The sequence below is a fragment of the Myiozetetes cayanensis genome, unplaced genomic scaffold, assembly GCF_022539395.1.
Source record: "Myiozetetes cayanensis isolate MyiCay16 unplaced genomic scaffold, myiCay2020 scf4, whole genome shotgun sequence".
NCBI classification, from domain to species: domain Eukaryota; kingdom Metazoa; phylum Chordata; class Aves; order Passeriformes; family Tyrannidae; genus Myiozetetes; species Myiozetetes cayanensis.
Genome location: NW_026087631.1, coordinates 10,840,284 through 10,860,308, shown reverse-complemented (window position 1 = coordinate 10,860,308; position 20,025 = coordinate 10,840,284). Strand labels below are relative to the sequence as shown.

Below are 20,025 nucleotides of genomic sequence, written 5' to 3'. Positions count from 1 at the left end.
ATTGCTTCTACACTTGTAGCATTCACTGGGTACCCCTGGTTAAAGAGCCACACCTTGCCATCTGTTATCTAGTGCTGGAAAGCCCAATTTATGCTGGAAAAGTGAGATATAACTACTCTGAATTTAGCTAATCCACTCAATTGCTGCACTTCTTCCAGCCCTCAGTTACCCAAAAGGAAGCACACATCTGGCCTTAAATGGCAGGGATATTTAATTCTTACTTCTCTGTGGGCACCCTGTACCTGACACAACTTCAAAGTCAAACTGTGCCCCTCTCTGCTAACCAAGGCATTTGCTGAAACTAAAACACAAAATGTTGACTATTACATAATGTTTCATCAAAGTGTATAAATAACTGATGGAAGGAAGTAAGGCAGATGGAAGCAGAGTCTTCTCAGTAGAATCCAGTGGCAGGATGAGAAGCAGTGGGAATAAACAGAAATCTAGGAAAACGTGTGGTCAAGATATTGAAGACACTTCCCAGAAATTTTAGAGTCTCTGGTCTTAGAGATACTCAAAACCCGACTGGACACCATAGAGGACTGGAAGTTCAGTTCCTGGTTGGAGCTGCATGGTTTGGTTTGATCAGCTTTGTTTTGGCAAGCTTTGTGGAGTACATTTCATTCCTTCTTCTTTTTTTTTTAACCTCTCCAAAAAAGTAACTTCTCTTACAACTGAAATGTGACAGTGGAAATTATTTTCCTTTCCCTATTCTAGATCCTCATGGAATTCACCTGCTGCCAGAGAGGGCTGAATCTCTGCCTGACCAGCAGTATTTACTGGCTCTGGGCCTCAGAAATAAATGTATTGGAAAAGTCATGGAAAGGTCTTTAATTTAAGAACTTCCAATCTTTCCAGGTACACACAACTTGTTTAACAGCTCAGATAGCTCAGGAGTGATCTCCATGACCTTTGTTAAATGAAGAGGGGAGGGTGGTTTCTCAGGATCCATTTTTTTGTGCCAGCAGCACTGACTACCCACAAATCTCTCGCCATACATACTGTTCCCTCCTCCTCCAGTTTATCCATCACCCTGATAAATCCTCTGTGTAAAATGGATGTGAATAAGCACAGTCTATGCTTTTGTGATTTCACTTCCTAGACCAGAAAGCACATTTCGGTCCTACCATGGAAGAAGAATCAGAAGCATTTTGGGAAAACTCTGGGAAAAAGATCATGCCAGTGATGGATTTTATAAGAAGCACCAAAATAAAGGTGAGTATCAAGTTCCCTTTCTGGTGTGTGGTATGTATGGCCACAGAAGCCTGGGTGTGTGAGAAGGATGTGTGTTTTCTGAGGGGTAGCTCATGCTGCATGTGCTCCTCCTGTGTCCAGAAATGCTCTGTGAATTGCACAAGGAACAGAGTTCAAAAAAGGTTTAGATACTTTTAAAGCCCCACATATTATAGCCCTACTTCACACAGCCACCAACAGAGTTACTCATGACATTCAATAACCACAGTATACTGCACATACCACCGGGATCTCCATCAGGGGTGAATAGTTGCTACTTGAAGCATTTCTAGTGATTTAGATCCTGATCCCTATGGAGTGAAGTATGTGAAATAACCTTCATGTTTGTTACCACCATATGAAAGGTATAGTAGTTAATTCCCTCCTTTCTGCAATGAAACTTTAGGTTGAATAAGGGAAAAAAAGAAGTGGGAAAAGCCAAGCAACAAAGGTACTGTACACACAACATCCTGCTGCTGCAGTGCTGTGATATCTCAAACAAGCATTCTGGGTCTCCGATGCATCTGTGGGAGCTTCTCTGGACACATCTGTGAGCTGCAGACAACTGGGTGTAATGGATGTAAAGAAAGCAAGAAAAAACAGTTTAAACAGAATGTGAGACAACCTGGTAGGTGGTGGTGGGGGAAACCATTGGGCCAAAATGGGCAAGTCCCATCAAAAATGGGTGCTATTTGCTACTTGTCATTCAGAGACAGAGCTCAAAGGGAGTTCATAAAGCACATGAGAAATTTCAAGCATTGCTTAAGGCCAAAATGGCACATTTCTCAGCTAGCAGCATGCCACTTCTCTTCTGAGGTTCTCCTACTGATGGAACCAAAGCTACAGCAAAAGATGATGTGCTCCAGGGACATTTTTAGAAGTGGACCTTGGTGGAACTAGTTCAAGATGACATGATTTGGATTTTGTATAATGGGAGACAGAACATGGGACAGATTAGAAAGACACTGGTGTCTGAGGGTATTTGCACCTTACCATGAAATGGGTTTCCTTAAATAAGGAGGTTCTCCTTCCACCATCTCTATTCCCGCAGTGCCAAGTGACCAGATGTCCACTTGGGGGCCATATACTTCTTCTGTTGCATATTCCGGCGTTATCCAGTAAAGAGCCCCAACCACCAAGCTCTGTTTACTCTGCTCAGGAGTGACGTGAGCAGAGAGAACAAAATCATCTGAAGAGAAAAACAAACACCGTTAAAGCCAGCTAGAATTAGGAAACCAAGCAAAAGCATTCTCCCCTCAGTCTGAGAGCATGGTGTTGGATCTCACTGGAGAAACGGCCATGCTCTGTTTCCTCAGAGCTGTAGCCAAGGAAATATGGAACTGGTCATTTCTATTCACCTGAATAGATTGTAACTCCATGCCTCTGGAAGGGACACACACAAACCAAGGCCACTCTTGATACCTTGTTCCTCATGATACCCTTCCGCACACTGCAGCTCTGCTCTCAGCTTGCAGCAGGGGTCCCTGCACTCACACAATCACTATTTTTGGCTAACTGGCAGTCAGTCTTATGCAGCCCCCCATTGCATTCCCTGAATGCTGTGCCAGACCAATAATAACCACCCATTTTGACAGATCCATCCATTCCAAGAAGAATGTTAGTGCTTTCGAAGTCTCTGTGCATCACCTGGTTTGAATGAGGGAAATCCAGGGCTTGCAGGCACTGAGGGACAAAAAAGAAACATGAGGATGAAAATTAATGACCAATTTCATCACACAAGAAAGGAAACGGCTCTAAAAGATTCACTTTCTAGTGTAATTGTGAGTAACAGCAGAAAATGGTGTTATCAAGAGACAGAGCTTGCTTCTTCAGCGCTGTTGGAGCAGTATCTTTCTAAACGAAGGCATATAGGCTTTCAAAAGCAAAATGTCAATTGCTGTTATAGATTATCCCCTGAAAGCACAGACAGAATACCTGCTGCTGCAGTGGATGTGCTCTCTCCATCCAGATGACAAATGAGGGTTTGTCAAAATAGAAAAAATCCCTCCCTTTGATATGAAGTGGATCACTCTCAGGCAGGAGGTTGCATGACAAAGATTTTATTGCTGTCCTTGGCAGCAGACTTGGAAGTAGCACATTAGTCATGTTTCAGAAGCAAAGACCATTTTGGGTGGAATGAGTCAGCATAAGTCCTCTTACGCTGAGCACTGTGATAACTGAGTCTCCTCTTCCATATAATCTCCAGGTAGTGCTACTTTGAAAAAACCCAAAAAATGAGTAGTTAATAACTTTTGAGTCAAATACGTGTTTCTTAAAAAAACCTGTATGTGCTGATGATTTGACAGACTGCAAAATCTTTCCTGCAACAAGTGACTAAACCCAGCTTATTAAATTATAAAGCAACACTATTCCCTTTTTTTAGAATGTTACCATCATTTAATTAAGAATTCAACCATCCTATGACACTCTGTTTCTAAATACATTGTATTTCCAACAGTTGTGTACATGCACTGACATTCAGGAGTCTTCTCCTGCATCGAGCTTCCACATCACTCTGACCTGCAGCCTTCATGGTACAGCATACAAAGCAGAATATCCCTCAGTAAGCACAAAAATTTATATATGCTTTGAAAACAAGGTTCTACTCTTGAGTCTGGAGTGTAAGATAATGGTTGCAATGGTTAGGAAACCAACAGGTTTTTTGGTGGTTTACCTTGGGAAACAATATTTTTTTTTTCCCCTTCCCCTTGTGAAAGAGTGAAACTAAGTCAGAGCCAGGCAGATAAACAGCTGAGAGTGTTGGATGGTTATATTCTGACTTTATGCTGTGGGGTTGCAGGAGATTCTGGACAAATTCTACATACTTTTGCCTCCCATGTGCTTTTGCACCTGACACAAGCAGAACAAGCCAAACTGTAGTGCTATAGTTGTGGAAGAGAATGGTCTTACTCTGCTCTCTGAGGAAAAACTTCATTTGACTAAAAAATAATGAGAGGAAGAAGTATCTCCTTCCTTTTTTTTTTTTTTTTTTTTATTTGTTAATATCTAGCAAAATGTAACCTCTATGATTATTTGTACCAGAGATTATCCTGGTCTTTATGGCTGCTCTTCTTAGTTGTGAGAAGTGGGATATGCTTTCAAAGGTGGGATTTGGTGACACCATCACACTGAGAGCTGTCTTCAGGTGGTCAGAGGCAATCAGAAGGCAGCCTCTCTGAGAAGACCACACAAATTACACTGGAGGAAAGAGGACACTGACTTAATACCATTATTTTTTAGCGTTCCAAATGAAGCTGCAGAAGGACTAAACAGCTCTGCTCCCATGCAATTTCTTGCCCTTAAAATCTGCTGAGTGTAGCCCAGGGGATAGAGTGCTGTAATTTGTAATAGATCCTATTAAAAAAAATTGGAAAAAAGACCTCTCCTACTGAAGAGTCTTATTGTAACACACGTCCTGAGATTCGATCTACAAGCATAGGGATCCACACAACTTTCAGACTTCACCTTTATTCTTGCTTGACTGTAAGATACATGCTTCCGATTGCAAGGTTTTTGTGTAGACTCTAAAGACATAATTTCAAAATGCAGTATTTCTTGTTAAGGTAATGCAGAGTGTAGAACTCGTAGTAATATTTGATATGGTTTAAATGAAAAACCTGGGAAAGGTAACCTATTCCTAATCTGCAATAGTTTCTCAAACTAACTATGTGACTGCCACTGTGCCAGAACCCTCTGAAGAAATTTTAAGGCATAAGAATCTTTCTAGCTTAGATGAAGTGAAAAAAGAGTAATCAGAGAAGATTCAAAGAGCCAAAGGCTCACATAAGTAAATGGTATAGCTCCCTCTGCTGTCTACAGAATGATCTCAGGTTTTTAAAAGGTGAATTAAAAAAATGCACACTGAGAGAAAGGAGTGTTGCAGAACAAAAATAGGAATAAACCTCAGAGACTGAGAAAAATATAATTATATTAGGACAATAGAAATCCATAGATTGTAAATATTTATTTAATCGGCACTTTCATTAGCTGAATTACTGTTGATACACATTACATTCATGAGCAGGGACTTTGAAGCTGACAGAATAATCCAAAGGTGAGAAGGGAGAGCATTTCTGGTGTGGCACATACTGATCCAGTCTGCAGCCCTTGGCAGTTCAGTAAACTGGCTTTTGGCTCAATGAAATTGACAGATCTTACAGCCCTTGTCCTTCCCAGAGCCATTTCCTTTTGCTTGTAACAGTCACTACTTTTCCAAATTTACACTAGGACCCGAGCACTTGAACCCTTTTTGTTGTAAAACGTAACAAGTCTTTTTAACCATCAGAGGTGAGTGCATCTCTTTCTGGAGACAAAGAAAGGTTCAACCTCTGACTGAGGTAGACCATATTCAAGTGATAAATCCCTCACTTCAGGGGAGAGGAATAACACAGAAATAACTGGCATGCAGTTATTCCCTACACATTCCAGGCAGTGCACAGACCTGTCCACAGAGAATTCAAGGGAAGATGAAGCATAGTGTGGTGGTACTTATCTAAAGCATACTAGAAGTGACTGATTGACTAATTCATGAACAGGAATATAAAGCAATGTTAAGAGCTACCAGGAAGATTGTACTATAAGACATGAGTAAATGTGATTTTGAGCTGACAGGTTGAATTAGCAGAACTGGACACATGGTAAATGAGAGGCTGTGGAAAAAACCCAGACAAACCACAACACGACACTGAAATTATCTAGATTGCTTATGCATGTATTTTGCTTCCATACAGAGAAAATTAAGAGATATATGTACATCTGCATTATACAGATAATCTATAAAAGGTTTAATTTCAGGATACCTGAAATGCTGTCCTGTAACTGATCTACAAGAACCTACTTGCCTTATTAGTTGTTTTTCTCCTTTTACCATAGATCACCCATTCTCTTCCATTTTCATTTTTCAAGAATTAATTATACTGCTTGACATCTTAATGAATAAGCATTGCTACAGGAACAAAGTTAATGAGATCTATCTTGTTAATTTCCTGTCATGGTCTTTGAAAATGCATTATGTTCCACATATAAATAAATATTCTGTTTAGGATTACATCTCCCTCTCTCTATCCTCATTAAGTGCTCCAGAACAGGGCCAGCTGAGTGTTCACATGAGCTGATAGTACCTTCTGCCTGTGGAGGATCTCCTTGGGCCAAATGACATAATTTTCTATGATTTTTCACAAAACAAGTACTAGAGGAGGCACTAACGAAAAATCCCCCCCAAAACACACAAAAAAACCCCCAACCAAAACCCCCCCAAAACCAAAGAATGAATCAAAACCCAGAAGAGAATAAAATGTGAGGCACTTACTACAAATCTATGAAATAATTTCTGATCAGAAATTTCATTCTGCCCATCAATTACAGAATTAGATTTTTAGCTAAAGCCTACAAACGGAGCATGTTGCATTTCACTTTGAAAGAAAATACAGCTGTTTCTATCTCAGAACTAAAAAGATATGTAGTGATTGCGCAGTAACCTTAAGCACTGGCAGCTCCATTGCCATTTCTAGCATGATGATTCCTTGCCATAGCTTTACTCTGAGCAGAATTTCAAAAACTCACTTGTATAGAATTGAGTTTTACAACCAAGAAAAAGGCCTAGTAGCTTTAGCCTACAGAAAGAAACAGACAAAAGGATTTGGACATTTCCTCATGTTTTTCACATCACCCTAGGCTCAGAATAGAAGGTTAGAGGTAGTACAGCACAGACACTTAAAAAAAAAAAAAAAAAACAAAAGAAAAGCAAACCAACCAAAAAAAACCCTGATCAACCAAAAAAACCACAAACCCCAATCTGAATTGCTTGAAGTCTGGACAGTAGAAACAACTATAGAAGAGACATTCTGATTTAATTTCTTTTAAATATAAAAGTACATGGGCAACAGCTGATATTCTAACTTCTATATAGGAATTAGAAGAGTTAAAAAAAAAAATATTTCAGAGTTTGTACTTGGAAAAAAAAGAAAAAATAACTGCTAATGGTTTCCAGCTGTTTCACTAGGAAAAGTTAAATACCGTATCTTTGTTTATGGTTTTTTATTCTTTTCTTGATTCAAAGAAATAGTTTTCTCTTTCACTCGAGATGAATGTTTCTCTGCTCTATATGTCTCTCTTTTGTTTTGAGAAAAGGAGAAGCTTTTTTCATCCTTCTGAATATGACCCATCCTAGCTGGACCTAATAATGACACTCTGGCTGGGCCACAGACCCAGGGAATAGCCCAACATGTTAGAGCAATTGTTTTGAATGAATGTATTAGGCCTACTTTGAATCCTGCAAAAGCACCTCCAGACTAAGAACAGGAAATGGCAATAGAGTTCATTCCCACTTGTTATTCCAGTCTGTGAATGAGTTGCTTCAGTAAGGCTTTATATCACTTGTTTTACAGAGGTCAAATTTTCAGACATTAGTTTGATCTTTGGTGTGAGTTTTGAGGTTTCTTATTGTCCCAGTTTAAATGAGACAAGGGTCTTTTGCTGAGGATGGATTAGGAGGAAAAGACCCAAACTTCTCTAAGTAATTATAAATCCAATATTAAGAGGCTCCGATTGAAGGAAAACAAATTATGGAAAAGGGAAAATAACAGTCCTTTATTAAAAGGTATGTGTGTGTTAACAGAAACACGGAAAAAACCAAGTAAAACAACCAAACAATACTCCTATACCCACCAATAATCCCCTTCAAGAACAAAACCGATAAACCGGCAAAAGGAAAATTAAACAGTTCAATTTTTGCACCCTTTGATGCAGTTCCAACCACTGTTAGCAGGGGGCGCTGTTGGGTCACTGGAGGAGCAGAATTTGTAATGTCCAGTGCCCGTCACCAGGCGGCGCTGTGGGATCCCTAGTCGCACCCCGTGGGATGGGGGAAAAAAGCCCAATACTCTCTCGGTATGTCAGAGGGAAGGAGAAAAACCAGACCAAAAATCAAAAAAAAAACTCGGTTCCCCTTCCCTTCCCACACTGGGAAAGGAGAGAGGGAATGTGAGGGAAAGGGGGAAGGAAAAAGAAACCAGCAATAAACCAGAAAGTTCTCCCAATGGAAGAAAACTCACGAACTTCAGCAGATTATGATTAGCTTTAAGCAAGGCCTGCAGCCAGCAACAGCTGAGAAGAGAACAGCAGCAAACTCCCCTCCGACAAGAAGAAAGAAGAAACCAGACAGCTCTGCAGCTTGCAGCAGGTCCTCCCCTCACCAGCACACACACCAGCCACACACCAGCCCCCCACAATTCCTCCCCCTTCGTTGTCAAGGAGACCAATCTCGGCCATTAGTGGACTAAGCCGATTCCTTTGTTCACCTGATGGCCCATATACAGAGCACACACACACACACACACACACACACACACACACACACACACAGACACACACGGCAGGGGGAAGGGAAAGAAAAATTCCTTGTTAAAATCAGAACTATGACACTTATGTTCCTATTCCAGTATTTGATTACTTTTCAGAGACCAGGTTGAATCATGACAACTTGTGGAAATGCAAGAGCACACAAATCAGAAGTAACAAACTTAAAACACCGTGTTTCCCAGCACTTGAAGTGGCAGTGTCATGAGAAGCAGAACAGGCTGACCTTTTACATTGCACTCCAGGTCTGCAGAGTAAACCCCTCAGGTTGTTTAATTGTTTTGCTAATTTTTCTCCGCTGTATTTTACATTTTGGAATTGTTTTTTGCTGGTGGGCTTTCATGAAGTATGGTTCCTGATGCCCATTGAATGAAATCAACTTGTGGAATGCTGGCTAATAGCAACAAAATTCTGTGTCAAATAAAGGAAGCACTTTTATCACAGTTCCTGCTTTTCTGCCAGGAGAATTCAGGTTGTTTGGGATGGGAACCCCAACAGACATTATCCCTTGTCCTATCGCTACATGGCCTTGTCAAAAGTCCCTCTCTATCTTGTAGGTCCCATTTAGGTACCACATAGCACACTCTTTGAGAAGGATAAAAGCAACATATCAGATTATTAGGAATTGGGAGGGGTACCTTTGAAGTGTTTTTCAACTGGTATACACTATTTCTCTCCTCACACTTGATCGTGTCATAGTTCCTTAAAAATTAGCTAAGCAAGTAGGCAGATTAATTTGCCATAGTCTTGGTATTGCTGTTCTGATGGCAACTGGGAGGTCAGGTGACAATTCTTGGGCTTAGCTGAGCAGGTCTTACCTGGGTAATAGTGAGAATTTTTAGGTTGCGCTGTTAGCTTATTTCTCTGACCATTTGCTAAGATAAAGTGTCAGAAAGTCAAAACAGGTGGTGGATTAGTTTTCTGTATTCTGTTAACACAGTATAAAGTGCACATGCATTTAGTTCACTAAGCACTCGTCTGGCAGGAGCAGAACAGAACAGTTTGTGGAAACATCTGATTTTTACACCTTGAACCAGAAGAGCCTGTAAGGACTGTGAGTGGAATGCACTCCAGAGCAACACGGTGGCACAAAACTTGGATAATTACTCACAGATGATCTATCTCCAGACCAAGGTCTTCCAAACCTGGGCCAGAATTCTGTTACTGTATCACTGCATCTGCTGGCTGCCTTTTTCCTCCTTTTTCCCTCCTGAACATTGATGCCACTGTGTAGAAAAAAAATTGTTTGACGATTCATCTAAAATGACAGCACAAGCTACAAGCCATAAAAGATACAGCTTAGCTCAGTGCGTTCCCAGCCACTTTGCTGTTTTGCTGCTCCATCCACATAAAGGCAGGTGTGCTCAGCAAACTCCTTCCTTCACTTGGTGAAAGGGATGATTTTTTAGAAGTCAGCCCCTTGCTATGAACAGCAATGACACCTATGAGTGCTGCCAGCTGGTGACATTTGCTCATTTTAAGTCAGAAAGTAACATAAGTGCTTAACCCTGAACTAAAAAAAAGTGTCCTGATTTACAGAGCTGACTGGCCTACAAGATTTTGTGGTGCTCTAGGAGTACTCTGTGACACAATTCCTGCTGACACGTTATAAATATCAGAATGGTCTATTTTTGGTTTTGTGTTGTTGTGGGGTTTTTTATCACTTGACTGGTAGAAAGTGATACAATTTGGCTTCCATCAAGACAGCATTACTGTTTGTGCAAATATCTCCTAACTACTGCTACTTTCTGTGCCATATTTATTAGTGAAAGGTTACTAATTACCCACACTATGGCTTTTAGAGGTGTGAGTAATGTGTGGCTTTTACTGTGTCAGGATGCCTCAACTTAACCAAAATGTATGCACCAGGCGGGTGACACCTGCAGATGACCTGTCAGTTCACTTGAAATGCTCTAATTGCTGTGACATATTAAATATAACCCAAGGTCTCAAACCATGAGGGCCATCTGTTTTATGTCAGATCTGTTTGGTTTTTTTTTTAATCAGTAAGATCTGTTTGTTTTTCACCCCATGAAAAGGGGGCTGGGTTTGCCTCACTTTTACTTTGTGCCATCTCTGAGGACTGTGAGGAGCAGTTTGGAATATAACCAGAGGCTGAACTGTGCTTTGCCATCATATTGTTCAGCAGCAGGAAAAAAAAATCATCCCTCTTACAGTGGGTAATGACACAGCTGAGATAACCTCTCCAGAGCAGCAAGGTGTTTGGGATGCAACATCCAGTCTCATCCCCACCCTGCTCCTTTGCTTCTCAGCTGACACAGAGAAGTGCCTTCCACTTGCTGTTCAACTTTCACTGCTGTATGGAATCAGGCTAGGGAAAAAGAGGGAGGCATGCAACAAAGTTGGATGTGCCTCTTTCCCTGCAGCTCTTTCCCCTTGACAGAATAGGTCTCTGCTGGCCTAGACAGGAAAATTGACAAAGGCAGACTAAAGGGCCTTATCACTGCTGAAGAGCCTACACATGCTGCAGTGATCACAGGCTCAGCACACCACTGGACTGCAGGCACTGCTGGCAGTTGCTAGCCCGATGCCACACTGAGAACAGGGTCACTTTGAACAGGTTTTTCTTATGGTTAATAGGGATTTCCTGTACTTTGTGTCCATTGCTTCTCTCATTGTACACCACCAAGAGGAGTCTGTCTTCTTCACTCACCTCATCAAATGTTTATACACAGGGATAACGCTCCCCATGGGCCTTCTCCAAGCTAAATAGTCTCATCTCTTTCAGTTTCTCCTCATGTGAGAGATGCCCTAGTCCATTCATCACCCTCGTGGCCCTTTTCAGCACTTCCTCCAGTCTGTACAGTCTCTTGCACTGATGAGCCCCGGACTGGACCCAGCACTCCAGGCATGTCCTACCAGGGCTGGACACAGAGGAAAGACCAGCCCTTGACCTGCTGGCCACTCCTCCTAATGCAGTCCAAGAGGCTACTTACCATATATGTCATGAGGGCAGATTACTGGGTCTTGGTCGGTTTAGTGTTCAGTGGCCCCCCAGGATCCTTCCCTGCCAAACTGCTTTCCAGCTGGGAAAATGCACTCCTCTGCATATACAGAATGGTCTGCTCCCCTCAATTGCAGGACTTTGCAATTCCCTCTATTCAACTTCATGAGGTTCCTCTTGGCATTCTTCTCCAAACTATCGAGGACCCTCTGAATGGTGGCACAGCCCTCTGGTGTACAGACATGGCCATGCTACTCTGTGGAGCTTCCTGCTACTCCTGCCATGGGGCTTCTTTCAGCTTGTCAAATTCCTCAGCTTTCCTCAGCAGCTGTTTTCCAGTTACTCCATTAGTCCCAGGATCTCTAATCTTCAGATCCTCCCTACATCAGAGACACCCAAACTCCCACTAGGAATCAGCTGAAGAACATGATGAAACCCATGAGTTGTCCAAGCTCAAAAATCTGACAGATAAGCATGAGCAGACCAGCTTAGCTGAAGAGAGGCCACCCACATGCCTAGTTTGATCCCACTGGTGTTGGTAAGAGGGTGGCCAGTTTTCATTAGCATAACATTTGGTCAGCTTTTCTTGGTGTCACACTGGTGACACGAGGGCTGTGAGGAAGTTGGTGAGTTGGTAATGATGGATCTTGCTCAACTCCTTACTCTTCTGTAAGCCTGCCACAGAATTCTACCTTGCAGTATGAAAACCAAACACATTTTTCTTCCTGAAGAGCTAGATCCCAAATAACTTCACAACACTTCTGCAAGAATATGTTTATTTTACTCATATTTGTATTCTGTCACTTCATCCGCTATGACTGGGTTGAAAAGTAAACTTTTCTTTCAATGACCATAAGAGTTAGTCTCTCTTCCCACACAATTCAATCATTGTTTAGCAACAAACAGAACTAAAAGAGCCTAAGACACACATGACATCATTAAAACAAATTAATTAAATTCATTAAAATTTAATTTAAAAATTAAACACATCAGCGTTGATGCATGGAGGAGAAAAAGGAATCAACCACTTATTTCTTAGAAAAGTGCATCTCCCTTAAATACTAACAAAATTAAGAAATCTATTGTCTGGGGAAGAGCAGGGAGGGTACCTATGCATATGCTGATACTTCCACATCCATATCCCCACTCAAACACACACATACACATTTAGGTACATATCTGTCTATCTATCTATGCACGCAGGTACATACACAGACACAAAGATTAGACTGGACAAGTAATTTTTTCTTTTCCCTGGGAGAATATTATTATAACTTTTAATTATATTAATTACATCTGCATTTAAAACAGGAAAACTTATTAAACACAGAAAAGAAACTGTAAGAGCTCTAACTTATTTGGCTAAACCTTGGAAATCACTGTCTATTTAGCATAAAATACATGAAAAATTAACTTTTGATCATTTTAGATTTAAATGTATACCACTACCAGGTTCTTAGTGCTGATTTGGCTTGTTTTGCCCTTGAATAGTCTCCATAATTATTTAAAACGTCTTCTATTAAAAATTTCTTACAATATATACGAAAAAATGTCTGAATACTGACCACTTGTCTATATTGGGTTCCTCAGTGTTATCCCCTTTCAAAAGCCCATAGAGCATATAACAGCAAGCGTATCTTTTTATATATTTCTATAGTACCTTCTGTTTTGCTGCTCTTGTAGATACCTCCCGCTCTTTTGCCTCTGGTTTCCTGGAGAGACAATGCACTGCTAATCCTCTCTCTTCAGAGGGCACAAGTGAGAGGTAGCCCTTCTGGAGGCACAGAGAGAGGTGAGAAAGGTACGTTTTGTAACAGCATTGTCCTTGGGGAAGCAAAAGGAACACTGAAAGGCAGAAGGCCGGCCCTGAGACCTCAAAAACACGCAGAAAAGGTAAAAAGCAACAGGAAGGAATTGATTTTTGTGAGAGGGCTCCAAAATGTGTAATTTATTCAGCATGAAGTACAAAAGTGCTAAAAGATCCTTTAAGTCTGCTTAATAGAGACTTGGTAATAATGGCTTCTCAGTTACAAAGGGTACCTTTCTCTGTATCCTTTGCACAGATCTGGAATTTGTGATTGCTGAGGACAATGTTTCCTCATTAGGTTTCTGCACATCTTCAGCTGTTGTCTGTAGGCCCCTACAGAGTTACATTTTAACTGTTTTCTCCTCTTTCCCTGCCTTGTTCTTATTGAATCCATTGGTCAAGAGAATCAAATATCTTGTCAGGTGTAAGTTTTGCTGCTCAGAGCTTGAGTTCTTGGAGAAAACTCTTAAGTTTTGTAAGTCCCCAACTTCTATAAAATTAGATAGGAAACATTAGTTTCACCCCACTATTTGATAGATCCTGGGACTCCATCCTTCATAAAACCTAAGGGAGGTTACGTTTAGATTTTTTTCATGTTACATTTGCCACTACAGTGACACTAATGTATGTTCACACAAAGCAGAAGTTCATTACAAAATCTCTTATTACAGAGACAATCAAAGAAAGTTTAAAAGTCTTTAACCACTGAAGGCAATTTTGATATCATAGGAACGTTTCACACTGAAGTAATGATGAGTGTGGTCCCAGTCACCTGAAATGATCCTTCTTATAGTGCCTTAAAGCTTAACACTAACACAACTCCAAAGGTAAGTACCAAAAAAACCCCAAACTTTTTAAGCAAGAAGAACAAAATCCAGTTGAAGGAAAAGAAAGGTGATTACAAAACTACAACAAATAATGAATCTAAATAATAACCTCTTTATCCCTTCTCTCTCCCACCTTCTCCAATCCCAGAATCATAAGGAACGCTGGAATCATTAGGGACATACAAAAATGATAAGATCTCGTAGAAAGACAAATAACAACCAAAACAGAATTCTGTCTGTTTGTGGTCCTGAGCAAATTACTGATGAAACTGGGATTACAAGATCCAAGAGGATGCTGCCCCTCTCTCTTCTATGGGAAGGGGTAATATGACACTTTTATGTAGTCATGTCACAGTCCAGACATTATTCTTATTGGGTTATCAGCTCCTAGGAGAAATGGTTCATGGCACGAGATGGCAAGGTGGTGGTTGAACACCTCTGCTGTGGAAGATACCTGCTGGGAGATGCTCCTAAGGCCAAACCCTGCCATTCAGAGGAATCAAACTCTATGTTCTTCCCAGTAGAATAACCAAGCAAAACAAGTAAATTTTGCACTCCTTTGCAGCTGGTTCAGTTTCTGCGTTATAATGGCATTTTCCCAATACAGGAATTTTGATCATGTCAAACACAAATCCTCTAAGGTTCAATTCTGCATTTCCCTCCTTTGACTCATACAGTGTGCTGTACAAGAAAAGAAAACATATGAGTTTATGAAAAACAGTTTAAAAAAAAAAAGACTCCAACAGTCTTTTTGCATTCACTGTGAATGTAATTCTGCTTAATCTTCTTCTAGAGTGAGCTACAGTGAACAGACTCAAACCAGCATATACTAAGTAGTGTAATAAATGAAGAATAAATTGTGCATAAATTATGCATAAAATACCATGTTTTTCAATTCCACATATTTGCCTCTTCATGTTAATCTTTCAAATATCATGCTGTCCAGCCATAAGAACACCACATGGCAACTGTCTGCAGCAAAATTCAGGAGCACTGTATCAGCTACAGCTCCATCTCAAGCAGTACCGCAGCCCAGGCACTTTGGAGGAGTTCAGGAAACCCTTTCATATGCAACTGAAGTTGTAATTCCAGGCAGTTGTCATCTACATGAACCAGTGGGCTGTCTTCCAAAGATAGAACATTTTTCATCTTCTTTAAAATGAGGCAACTGAGCTCAGCAGTAGCTGTGGCAACAAATTCCACAAACTAGTTACAACCTGTAAAAGTGCCAGCAGGCCAAAAGTTATCAGTGTGCACATTCCAATCCCCAAAAAATTAACCTGATTGCAAAGACCACCAAAGGAGGTAGGAACACTTAGGTCCATCCCCTTGAAACCAAAGGATAAAGTCTTTTGCATAATTCTAAAGACGCAGAAAAGCCTCCACCATGGCTACACTAAATGTTCACAGACAAAAGCACTTTTCCCCCACACAGATGTGATCACTTATAGTTACAAGCCCAGACTCAAGCAAGCAGGCAAGTAAATCAGAATGTGCTACAACATGAGCTAGAAAAGGTTTGCTGTTATTCTTTAGTGTCTGCTACCCCTCTGTGTCAAATGTTCCAATCACTAGATATTCCATGAGATTTTCTTCTCATGCTGTTTCAGAGGATGTAAATATACCTAACTCAGTTGAGAAGGCAGCAACAGGGTTCAGCGCTTACTCAGGAAAAGTAATCTTTCACAATAACACAAGTGTGCAAAATTCCTTACAAGGCACAAAATACATAGGTGTGTTCCACCGGATTCACATTTATTCAGTAGTATCTCTCTTGTGATCCCTTTGTTAAGTATCACCTTTTTTTTTTTTTTTTTTTTTCAGAAGAAAGCCTCTTCTATTTGGTATAGAAGACTTGATTTACTGCAACAGATCCTTCCAGGCTGTCCATACATGTATTGATTAAGTTGATTGAGTTCTGGAAAAAAAAATTATGTTAGTCCAGAATGAAAAGCAAGTCACACTGGTGGACACTGCTTAGTGCAACAGAGACTGTCAATTATTCCCCCCTGCTCTACCCTTTATACTACTCACCTTTGCTGTATCTTCTGCCAAGTTACAAAAATTAAATTTCTTTTTCTCTGAAAAGATGAAACTTTAGGGTGATTGAGAAGGATCCTGTTTCTAAGGGAACAGAAGGCTATGAAATTACATGACAGATTGGTGTCTTCATAGAGTACTTCAGGAAAATGCTGACTACAGCTCTTTTTAATGTAGAGATACTAGGCATATTTGCTGTCAGTCACAGCATGAATTGGAGGAAAATACCTCAGCACTGCATAGCTACATCTGGATTCCTGCTCATATAATTGAGATCAAAAACCCTCCCATTGTCATTCAATTACAAGTCACAATGAAACACAAACTGACTGATCAGCTGAGGGACATGGCTGTCTTCCTGGAAACACAAGGCTCATTGGCATTTGGGAATGGGGGCCAAGCCCTGGGTGGCCTGGTGCAGGGTGGGGGGCATTAAAGGCTAAGTCTTTTTCCATTCCAGAGCATCTTAATAGTCTGCTACAGCTAGGAAAGAAAGCATATACCAAGAAGTAATAGAAAAAGAAAGTAAGATTGCAGCTAACAATACAATTTCATTTCAAAACAACTAATCTGGAGGTCAGCCCAGGGACCTGAATTTCAATAAAGCTTTAGCAGCAGGAGCACTGCCATTGTTTGTGGCTGAAGAGGTTCTTATCCCTAATACAGGAGCTAGAACTAATATTATTTTTCTTTTTCTCAATAATCCATGTTGTTCAGATGAGGTTCTTAGCAGCATCTTCAGGGTTAAGAACACTGACAGTGGAAGGAAGCAAGTAACTGTGGTTCCCAACTTCCAGGGATTAACAAGCAGGCTCAGTGCATGAGGGCTGTCACATTCTTGAACTCTGCAGTAGGAAGGAAAATGGACTTTTCTTCAGTGGGCAGTTTTTAGTGACACATACTGGCTGTCATCTCTTTCTGTAAAACAAGAAGGAGAAATAAAAAAGGAAATGGCATTTGTGATAAACTGTGCACAGGCCTCTTCCCTGTCTGTATTTCTGCATCTCTGAAAACCCAAGTGGTTTCATATGCCACCATGGTTCTGCCCCTCTCTGTCACTTTCAAGGACAATGAACATAACCGGTAATTAGCATATAGCCTTAATAACCTAATAAATCCCTAGCCATGTCAGGTAAAAGGTGCTGCATCCCCCCACAAAAGAAATAAATCATCTGCAAATGTCAGAAACCTTTTAATTTAATAAAAGAAAAAGGATTCCAATCATTCTCATTGAACCTGTTGCCAACACAAATCCTAGATATACCTTCTTTGCCTAGTTATTTCTGCCTACACATGGACAAAAAGGGCATATGGGCACAAATCTTCTTGAGGACTTGATCAGAACTGTGACTTTCATCTCTAGGACGGGGTCTTGAATCATTCACTGATTCCACTGGGAACTGGGGTTTAGGATCCACATAGGATTTTATTTGATCTGATTTACAGGCACTCAAACTCTCTGATACCTGTCTGGCTCCATTCTATAAAACTTCATATTTGTCAGCAGATTTTCTGGAAAGACATTATGAGATATCTGACCAACAGCCATCCACATAAACCACACCACACAGCATTTCCCTTGGAAAACCTATTTAGAGTTACAAAGTTATTGGAAGTGTCTGAAAATTTGTTAGATTGCTTGAATAATTTGTTATCATGTAAAAGATAATTAAGATCTAACACAAACAGCTTTGTGACAGTGTTGTAACTGTATTTTACCCTGTGTTTAGCAGATTATTTCTCCATCTAAAATTCCTACACAGAATTGTAGGATTCCCACCCCTCCACATGCTTCCAGGCCTCTAACTAATTTTTCTTTCTTGTAGATTCATCTTTCATTACTTGCTATTTACATATAACAGAATGGAATGTTGTCATTTGTTATAAAGACAATGGTAATTAGTACAGTAATTTATACAGTAATGTGTGATCCCCACAGTAAGCTGAATCAGTAGTTGATTCTCCTGTAATTTGTCAAAGGTCACAGAGGTAATCTGTCTCCTTTTGTCCTTAAATGTTTGGGGGAGGGAGGCTGGGTTGTTTTGTTTTTCTTTCAAACAGCTGCACTTAGGCTTACTTCTTCAGAACAACAAACACCAAATGCAGAACTTAATATAACTCAGCACAGTGCTGGACAGCTTCCTATTGTTTTATACATAAGCAGATACAAAATGCCTCCCTATCTTCTTTGGGAGATCAGAAAAGGCAACTATGCTAGGAAACAGTGACAGCCAACATGTAATACATTATTGCACCAACACTATGCCAACCACTACCAACCAAAGTAGGCTTCTAGAAGCTAAAATCCATCAGGACTCAGTTTGATGTGAAATCATCATGAAGCTCTTCCTGGGAAGGGCAGGGCAGGGCAGGCCAGGGCAGTGACTACAAGCTCTGATGTGGTTTGACACCGTGCCGAAGCTCTGCTGACAGGGCCTGACACCATTTTCAAAGCTGGTTTCCCCAGTGGAGGATGCCAGGTGCTGCCCAGTGGTCTGCACTCAGAGCTGCCTCTGCAGGGCGGTGGCAGGGTTTTTGTTACAGGCTGAGGTGGCACACACATTTCAGGGACTGTGCAGCACCTTCCTCCTGAAATTAGAGAGGAGTTGAAATACACTCACAAAGTATTCATTGCCACAGTCTGTGCTTTCTTCACTGATTTAAGTTATTCGTTTTTCTTTTTTTCCCCCTTACCTGAAGATTAATTAGATATTAATGCTTTTTGATGTATTTTTTATCTTTACAGGCCCCTAAATTTACACATACTCAGTTTCTGCATGTCCCTGCTTCTACCTAACAGGCCTTCTGTCCCAACAGCTGCTTGGCTACTGTTTTGGAAATGCTCACCAAAGCTGTAAAACCAGAAATATGTTAAAACTTACAAAATATCGACATCTCTGACACACAGAAAGATTTTCTGTATTGACCTATACTGTTACTGGTTAATGAAGGACACAGAAGTACAATGGCATGGTATTCCTGCATATATATGTGCTTTAGCTTTCAGTGATTTCATGACCGTGAACTACATGAGATTTAAAGAAAAAAAAAAAGCCCATGATACTTGTGATAGTAAATCAGTACAAGCTTTGTGAGAGTGACCTACTTCCACTTGTTATTTTTCTTAGGGGAATTTAAAACAGAGAAGAAAAACAAACAGGAAATGGTTTCTCAAAGAGACTGATATAATTATGACACTGGTGAAGAAAAAGCTTCACTCAAAATGCTGGTGAGAATGAGAGGAAGGGTCATATCCCCATGCCCAACTTCGTCTGGGCAGCAGCACAAGGCATGCTGTGTGCTGCAGAGCCTACTGCTGAGCCTGTTACAGAGCAAACCACTCCTACTTGCCAAACTCTGCCCCCTCTGAGACACTTACCTTCAAAATTAATCCCCCAATCTTCACAGAGCCTGCTGGAATACCTCTCACTGATTCTGACAGGCACCAGGGACTTCACACACAGTTCCACTCAGTGGAAAAGTGCCCCTCAAACCTCCACAGAGATCTAGCTCCTTAGTTATTCTGGTCTGATGAATTACCAGACACTACAGAGTATACTTACGTATTGTTATGCCTTAAAATCTACATTATATAAAATTGAAGTGTAACTCGCTATTACTTTTAGTTTGCTTTGTATTAGATTCCTCAAATGCTGTTTAACATTTCTTGTCAAGATTTCAGCAAGGTGAAAAACACCTTTTATGTAGAAATGTACACAGAATAAGGCATAATAGGGCCACACCACTTGACATAACCAGACAAAACTACTCAGAGGCCTTGCAGCTGTTCCAAGGAG

General features: G+C 40.6%; 1 protein-coding gene across 4 annotated transcripts in view; it reads right to left on the bottom strand.

The window, feature by feature from the left end:
- Positions 1 to 12,506: 12,506 nt before the first annotated feature.
- The window catches only part of MOB3B (MOB kinase activator 3B), an 85,979-nt gene continuing 78,460 nt past the window's right edge, over positions 12,507 to 20,025 (bottom strand). For 2 of the 4 annotated variants that reach the window (XM_050329415.1, XM_050329416.1), the window contains exon 6: positions 12,507 to 17,146. In XM_050329415.1, the coding sequence (XP_050185372.1) occupies positions 17,117 to 17,146 (30 nt within the window). In that variant the 3' untranslated portion in view covers positions 12,507 to 17,116. The remainder of the gene's footprint in view (positions 17,147 to 20,025) is intronic. The other 2 variants (XR_007630552.1, XR_007630551.1) reach the window with 2 other exon arrangements.